Below are 8,583 nucleotides of genomic sequence, written 5' to 3' on the forward strand. Positions count from 1 at the left end.
CCTCCACAACCAGAGAGCCCAAGGGGTGTTTAAAACCCACCTGAGAGCCTGGACTCCTTAAGGACCCAGAGGTGGGCAGGCACAGGCAGAGCCAGGTGACATGGAGCAGCTTGACAGCAGCAATGGATCCATCCCTGGCAGTGTACAAGGCCAGGCTGGAAAGAGCCTAGGGTGACATGTCTGTGTGAGGCATTACTGCCCATTCAAAGGGTTGGAACTGGATGATCTTAAGGTCCTTTCCAACACAAACCAGTCTGTGATTCTATGATCTTACCTTGCTTAGAACTCCCGGCAAACAATCACCATCAAGGCTGAAATAGTAGTTTAAAAAGTGTTTCATTGTTGGTTTAAAAAGCACACAGAGAATTCCATCTCTGACAACAGCTACAAGTCCAGAGCTTCCCAGTGACAAGGCAGTTTTATTTCCATATATACCCAAAGCAGTAACAGAGCTAAACCCCACATCAGCCATCAGTCAGTCACGACAAGCAGGGGAAGATTTCGATGGTGTTGATGCGGAGGACGGTCTGTGGGTTCACAATGACTGGAAAAGAAAGAGAAAGAGAAGAGGTGACAGCACAAACCCACTGCACACCCTTCAGAAGGTGGGACTGTGTCAGGCTGGCCAAGGGTTCAGCATCTGTTTCATAAAGAACGGTCATAACTTTTCCCTCTCAGTCATATCTGAGAAGGGACAATCATGTCCAAAACGGAGCTGCTGAGGGAGCCCAGAGGAGGCCCCGGAGCTGCTGCGAGGGCTGGAGCAGCTCTGCTCTGGAGCCAGGCTGAGAGAGCTGGGCTGGGGCAGCTGGAGAAGAGAAGGCTCCTCAAGGGGACACCTTAGAGCAGCTCCAGGGCCTAAAGGGGCTCCAGGAAACCTGGAGAGGGGCTTTGGACAAGGAATGGAGGGACAGGACAAAGGGAATGGCTTGAACCTGCCAGAGGGGAGATTGAGATGAGCTCTGAGGCAGAAGCTCTTCCCTGGGAGGGTGCTGAGGCGCTGGCACAGGGTGCCCAGAGAAGCTGTGGCTGCCCCATCCCTGGCAGTGTTCAAGGCCAGGTTGGACACAGGGGCTTGGAGCAACCTGCTCTAGTGGAAGGTGAACAAGTTCCCTTCCCCAGACATCACCCCCAGGTCAGGATATTCCCCCCTCCCAAATCCAGGCACAAATCAGCAGGGAAGCAAGCTCTGTGCTCCACGCTCTTACTTTGTGTCCTTTGGTAGTTGCGCCTCCTCCGAAAGCGCATGTTGATTTTCGGCCATGACTCTGTCTTCTCGATCACTGTGGCCTCCACACGCACCAGCTCCTTCCTGAGAAACAGATTTCAAGTATCACTTGTAATGATTTACACCCTCCTCCCATCCGTGAGCAGGTTCCTGGGGATGAGACACACACAAGACATCCTGTGTCACAGAGCCCCCATCCACGGGAGCTACAAAGCGAAACCTGGCAGGTTGTTGGCTTCAGGGTGCAACCCCAAACACCTCCGGGTGCTGTGGGTGGATCAGCCAAGCAGTGTGACAGGCTGCAGGGCAGTGCCTCTGCCAGGGCAGGGTAAGATCAGAAGCAGCCACGGAGGCAGCAGGAAGATGAACCTGCAGGAACTTGTTGTATTTCAGTAAGATAAATGCCCCTGGCACCTTCACATGAGCTTGTGTCCCCAGCTCTGCCTGTGGTGCAGGTTAAAGCCACCCGGGGCACCTTCCCCTGTGCTGGTCAGCACAGAACTCCTTCCTCCTTCCACAAAACATCACACACAGCTGGAAGAGTCTTCTCTCATTGCTCACCTGAGTCCTGGCAAAGGCTTAGGGGGAGAGATCCAGGCACTGCTTCCAGCAGAGGCACAGCTCCCTGCCTGCTGCAGCAAGTCCCTCTCCTCCCACCTGCCTCCCACTCCTGCTCTGCCCTGCTTGTTTACCCAAACCAGAGCAGGAGACAGGGACTGGCTCCTGGGGGAGCTCAGGCTGAGTGCTGAGACAGCTCCATCACTCACATCGTTTCTAGATGTCATTCTACACATGGAAACTCTCAACAAGTAAACATCCTCCCTCCCCCAGGATGGAGAGGAGAAAACAGCTTGTACTGCCTTCACAGGTAAGATCACAGAGTAACTCGTCCCTGATCATCCTCTTATGGGCACATACACAGGGGGCCTGCAGAGCTCCCAGGGGAGGATGAAGAAGTGAGCTGGGATTTACAGCTGCTCCCTGAGGAACACCAGAGCTGGAAACTGAGGTGGGCTGGAGGACCCCTACCTGTCTGCACAGAGCTCCTCGCTGGGAAGGGAAGAGCCTCCAGACAAAAGCTTTGGCAAGCTGGTTTTAACCAAGGGCCCCAAGGGAGGAGGAAGAGACACTTTCATGCAGCATCACTGCAGAACACCATTAGGAACTAATTAGTATGAGAGAAGACACTGAAAGAACATCTCCCTGACAAGCACTCTGCCTGCACGTAAGCGGCAGAGGGGACAGCCCGTCCGGCCCAAGTGCTCCAGCAGGGTCACCAGGAGGCCAGAGGCACCCAGACATTCACCAGCTCTCTTAACTTTGCCCTCTGGCTGTGCTGTATTTCAGCTGGAATCCTTGCGGGAGCAGGGAATGACAGCCAGAGGACAAACTGATACACCCGTGTTCAGTGAGCAGCCCAGAAGAAACTGACAGAAGATAATGACTGGGTGACCCTGACAGGCCACTATCCACATCCAGCACTGAGAGACACGCTGTGTGTATGTGAGGACAAAGCAGAGACTGAGCTGCAGCCCAGGGCTGGCCCTGCTTCCCCCTGGAATGAGGGAGCTCCACTGCCACTGAACCACAGACTGGGCTGGGCCGGGAGGGACTTTAAACGATAGTCTAATTCCAACCCCCTGCCACGGGCAGGGACACCTTCTGGGTCTAATTCCTCCTGGGTCTGATTCCTGCCCACTGAAGGCGAAGGGGAAGCTGCACTCCCAGGCTCGGGCTGTCAAGGCACGTCAGAAACTTCCTAATGGATCACATGGGAAAACTGGGGAGTGGCCAGGCCAGAAGTGCCGAGGTCTCCGGGCTGCTCTCAGAAGAGCCAGGCTGTGCAGCAGCACGGCCATGCTGTCCCTGACACGGAGCTGTGCCAGGGTGTCCACCAAAGGGAGGGACACTGACACGCACCTGTAGACAAGGGTTCCCCCATGTCGATGTTGACGTGCTTTAAGGGTATCATTGATGCAGCTGAGTATCCAAGCGTGGCTTCACTCTGCAAGTCAAAGGTCAAGGCCAAGGGGCCTGGTGAGTCCTTCCCTGTTGGACAAAGCCCAGGACCTCCTGGTTGAGGGGCTGAAGCACAGCAGGAACCAACTTGATGGTGAAGCGCATCCAAACAGAAAAGTTCTCAGCAAAACAGAGCCCAAGGAACAAGCAAATCTTTATCAAATGGGTTTGGTATGACTGGAATGCCCATAAAAACAAAGGGGGGGTCACACATTTCCCAGAGCCTGACAGAGTCAGGCCTGTGCCTTCAGCAGCAGAACGTTCCATGACAAAGCACATCCACCAGGTTTTAGCAGGAGGCACAAAACATTCACACTGAAACCTCATAGATCTAAGTTGGCTGAAAGCTGCTGTCATTAAGCAGTGAAAAAGATCCAGGATCTGGGCAACCTACAGCCCCAAAGGGTAATAATTTCAACTGACAACTCACTCCCTGCAGAAAGCAACTGGAAAAGGAAAAGGTCCAGGGCCCCTTGGCATTTCCACTGAAGCCGCTGCGAACACGGGCAGGCAGCAGGAGAAAGAGCAAGGCTCACCCAGAGGAAAACCCTCCATCAGCTGCACTTGGTTTAGAAATAAGCTAAATCACAGAGTGGTTTTGGTTGAAGGGAGCTTAAAGCTCCTCCAGTTCCAACCCCTGCCACAGGCAGGGACACCTCCCACTAGAGCAGGTTGCTCCAAGCCCTGTCTCATAAAGGCACCATTTTCTCTCAGGCCTAGTTGAGAGCACTCAATGGCCCCAAATGCCAACCTGCCCGAGGCTGTGCTTACCTCTCATCACAGCTTTAGAAGCGCACAGTTAAGTTACACAGCTCCACAAAGTACAAGTGCACCCTCGTGCCCATGGTCCAGGCAGCGAGTCCCTTGCACAGACACAAACCCCAGCAGATTCCAAAGCAGGAGCCAGCCCGAGCTTCCCAGAACAGCCTTTGCCTCGCAGATGTGCTTTGCTGCACTGTTGGGGTTTTTAAAGCTTCGGAGAAGTGTCATCTTGGGAGGCATCCGACTGCTACAGCAAATTAATCCCCGACCATGTGTCCAAAGCAGGACAAGCTCCTGCCTGCCTGTGAGGCTGAGCAGGGCGCGCAGCTGGGATGTGTCTCACGCAGCCACTGGTGCAAGCAGCCACTGATGGGGTTAGCTTTAAACTAACAGAAAAGCAACCCCCTCTGTTCACATCCAACCTCTCATCTCCCCTCCAGAATGTCCGTGGTTTAGGCACAAGTCGGGACTGGGTGAAAGAACTGCAGCCCACACTGCTGTGTCCTGCTGGGTCCTGCTGGCCCCTCCTCAGCCTGTACCAGGGAGCTCAGGGGGAGGATGGCACCTCCCCAGCAGCCTCCTCCTCCTCCTCCTGCTGATCTTCCTCTGCCAAAGGTATTGGAACTCCAGCTAACACTGGTAGATGGGCAGTTGGTCTGCACCAAGGAACTGACAGCACGTTCCACGCAGAGCACCCGCAGGAGCCAGGCAGCTGGTTTTCCTCCTGCCCCACAGCTCCCAGGCCTCAGGCCACATGCCAAGGCCAGCACAGAGATGGAGAGCTGTGAGGAATCACCCCAAAGCCACTGGTTAAGGGAGCTGGGTGAGGGATGGTGCTCCTGAACCACCTGCTGTGGCACAGCCCTGCCTGAGAGCTTGGGCTCTTCCTTGCATTTCTGCACAATGGCATTTCCAGTCCTAATAATGAGATTCCCCTTCCTCAAATCTTCCATAAGTGCAGGATCTGGCAGTAATTCAGAGACTCCTGATGATCTGCTATCCCAGATCTATTTGCAGTACTGCTAAAAGGACTGGCAGACCTCAAAATCCTGCCCAACACAGGGAACCACAGCAGGAACCACCAGCACAACTGAAGTCCTGTTACTGACTGTAGAAACAAGTCACAAGTGACCCTTAAGTACCACACAGAGCACTCAGAAGTGAAACCAGTCTGAAAGCCCATGGCATTTCCAACCTGAAGCTACAAGCCACCAAGAAATAATTCAGATGTACAAGTTCCTCCTTATCTGACCTGAAACCACCAAGATATACAAGCCCCTCTTCATCTGACCATCCTTTGCCAAAGCTGCTGCAGTTCAAGTTGAATCCTAAACATGTGGTTCAGGCTGCAACCAGACCACAGCCAGGGCTTCCAGATACTCTGAGCACCTGCAACCCACCTTATCTTGTGTTTTATCACTAAAACCTCTTGTCCTGGGGAAAACAGCTCATGACTTTGGTTCTGGGTAGTGCCAAGAGGTGAGCAGTAACACCGAGTCCACACACCACTTCCTTTAGGTAAAGACAAGGCTGAAGAACCAAGTGTTCTGCAGCTTGTAGAGCAAGTCCTACAGCACTGGGATGGAGATGGTGCCAAGGGGTCAACTCCTCCTCCCCACTTCTGCTGGACTATGTGACTGGGACAACTCTGAAGTGAAGATTAAGGCCTGCTGGGTTAAGACAAGGGCAAAAGGAAATGGGTTGAAAAACCCAAGTCAAATTAAGGGATTAAGGGTTGGGAAAGGATTTCTGGGTTATTCCAAGATGACTATCACCAAAATTAGAGTGAGTGAGTAAAGCTATTGAGGAGCAAGATTTACTGCCAGTTTGTGCAAGGGTTACACCACGAGGGAAAGATCCAACCCAACAGAGGTGAATACCCTACAGCTCTTAGCAATGGGCACTGCTGCTCTACCCTGGCACCGCGGCAATGGTTTACTGGTGTTCTTTCAAAGGGCACAGGGCTGGGAAAAACCTTGTGCTGATAAATCCAGGTCTCTCTTCAGCTTCAGGAACTGTAGGAGCCCTGAAGCTACAATTAAGTGTAAGAATTGTCTTGCAGATAATGCTCAGATGAGACATCTTACCCCAGAAGCGGCCTCCCAATAAGCGTGAAGTCGTCAGCACCGACCAGCAGAACCTGTGGAAAACAAACCAGGCATATATCACTGCTCATGGACCCAGCAGACATGCAAACAGCACCTTCCAGTCCTCCAGGCACCATAAAGGAGTCAAACTGCTTCAAATGAGGGCTTTGCACATTTCAACCTGTCACTTGGGATGTGGAAAGGCAGCTAAGAGGCAAGACACACTCATTAAACAGCCTTCCAGAGAGCTCATCCTACCAAAGTGTGCTGAAGTATCTTGCATGTTGATCAGAACACACTGAACCTTCCTGTTCTGGCTCACCACCAGTTGTAAAAGATACAAAAAGGAAAGAAGAATAATATGCCTTGTGTGGGATCTGAATGAACGGCAGCTCCTAAAATCACTGGAGTTTTAAAGCAATTGCTACGTAAACCCAGTAGAGAAACATTTACCTCATGTTCCTCCATGAGGCCTCAAGATGGTCAATAAAGAAACGACCATCTGGGGGGATTCACCACTCCAGGGCTTTTGTATCAGGGCATTTCAATCATCTGCCCCTCTAAAGGACCACGCAGGATAACAGAGGATACAGTGAGAAGAGGCAGCACTTCTTCCAGGCTGGCTCCTTCCCCACCCTAACTGGTGGCAGCAGCTACAAGCAACACAGAAATGGTTATGAAACATTCTGACTTCTGGTTTAGACAGATCCATGCCAGTGAAATCCCCAAAGGGTTATGCTGGTAGGGCAGGTTTTTCCCCTTCACTCTCATGTGTTCCTAGCTGGCTGCTCCATGCAGATCACACCTCTCTATTGCATAAAAGGATGCAGGACAGAGCCCAGACATCTGCCCCAAAACTGGACCTCAGAGCAGTACATGAGTAGAGACAGTGCCCAGCTCTGCTTGGCTTGAACCATCATAACAATCAACATTTAAGATGAAGCCAACTTCATAATCTTTCAGTTAAGATTGGAATTAATGAGCCTCACAAGTTCCTACTAGTTAACCAAGGTTGAAGACATTGAATTGCATCTTGGCAGCTCTCCTCTCGGGGCACCATCCCTCTCCCTCCACCCAGCACACTCAGGGTGATAAGGATCTTTCTCAGCAGGGAGCAGGGCCGGTCCCTCTGGGAGCTCTGCAGTATTTTGGGTGCTGGGAGCCTCGGGGTAAACACAGGCTTCAGTTGCCTCTCTAGAAACAACAACTGTCATCTCCTTTTTTTGGATGAAGTCAGTGCATCAAAAATCTGTTTCCTAAGAGAGTCTGGCAGGACTCATTCCAGCCCTGCTCCGCAGAGATCACAGCAATAGCCTCACTCACAGAGGAACTGGAGCAAAACCGAGGCAAAGCAATTGGCTGGAGCAAGGAGAGACCCAACAGGAGCTCTTTAGGAGGGGTTTTAAGACCTGGCCCTGGGTTTTGCCTCATGGCATGGCACCACAGGCACTGTGGGACCACAGCACATCACCTTTTCCATGCGGATCCGGTCTCCACACTCCGCCTCCAGCACGTTGTCCATCATGATCAGGTCCTCGGTGGTCACTTTCCACTGCTTGCTGGCAAAGTGCACCACGGCGAAGAGGCGCCCGTAGCGCCCGGCCGCGATCAGCCCGTTCACCTTCTGGACCACCTCTGGGGGCAGACAGCAGGGAGGGAGGGATCAGAGACCTCAGCAAGGGCTCTTCAGAGCCCATTCACCTGCCCTGCTCTCCCACCAAAACTCATATCCTCTGGGAACCCTTAAGCGAGGACCAACAGCAGTGTTGTTTCCTACAACATGTGAGCCTCCTATCTGTGAACGTAGGGACCCATTTGTATTCCAGCTGCTGGCAAACCCACTCATCAGTGAACACCCAACACCCGGTATACACTGCACAGCTCATCTAGACTGTTGACTGCTCAGCCCCCCTTTTCTTGGGACTTTTGCCAAGGGCCTGCAGGGACAGGACAAGGGGAATGGCTTGAACCTGCCAGAGGGGAGACTGAGATGAGCTCTGAGGCAGAAGCTCTTCCCTGTGAGGGTGCTGAGGGGCTGGCACAGGGTGCCCAGAGAAGCTGTGGCTGCCCCATCCCTGGCAGTGTTCAAGGCCAGGCTGGACACAGGGGCTTGGAGCAACCTGCTCCAGTGGAAGGTGTCGCTGCCCGTGGCAGGGGTTGGAGCTGGAGGAGCTTTAAGGTCCCTTCAACCCAAACCAGGCTGGGATTGTGGGATTCTAATTCTCAGGCATCCTTGAACACGCTGTATTCTGATATACAGCCTTCCTGAAAAGAGCCCTTTCCTGTGCATCCTGCACTTGGAGGGCAGCTCCTCTCCACTCCCAAGTCATACGCAGAAGGCCCAGAGCTCTGAAAACCATGTAAGGCATGCAGGAACATCAGGAGAGCTTGGCAAAGCACACTGAAAGAGCTCCAGTTTGCTAACACGGCCTGGCCTGAGAACATGGACCTGCAGCACAGCCAAGAGAAACCTTCCCCCACTCTTTC

General features: G+C 52.9%; 1 protein-coding gene across 1 annotated transcript in view; it reads right to left on the minus strand.

The window, feature by feature from the left end:
* Positions 1-479: 479 nt before the first annotated feature.
* MRPL21 (mitochondrial ribosomal protein L21) overlaps positions 480-8,583 on the minus strand; it is a gene marked incomplete at its 5' end in the record, with an annotated part of 14,530 nt that continues 6,426 nt past the window's right edge. The window contains 4 exons of the mRNA XM_010011274.1: positions 480-544; positions 1,209-1,312; positions 6,097-6,149; positions 7,568-7,731. Coding sequence (XP_010009576.1) covers positions 480-544; positions 1,209-1,312; positions 6,097-6,149; positions 7,568-7,731 — 386 coding nt within the window. The remainder of the gene's footprint in view (positions 545-1,208; positions 1,313-6,096; positions 6,150-7,567; positions 7,732-8,583) is intronic.

This window comes from Nestor notabilis, unplaced genomic scaffold (genome assembly GCF_000696875.1).
Source record: "Nestor notabilis isolate BGI_N333 unplaced genomic scaffold, ASM69687v1 scaffold16753, whole genome shotgun sequence".
NCBI classification, from domain to species: Eukaryota; Metazoa; Chordata; class Aves; order Psittaciformes; family Psittacidae; genus Nestor; species Nestor notabilis.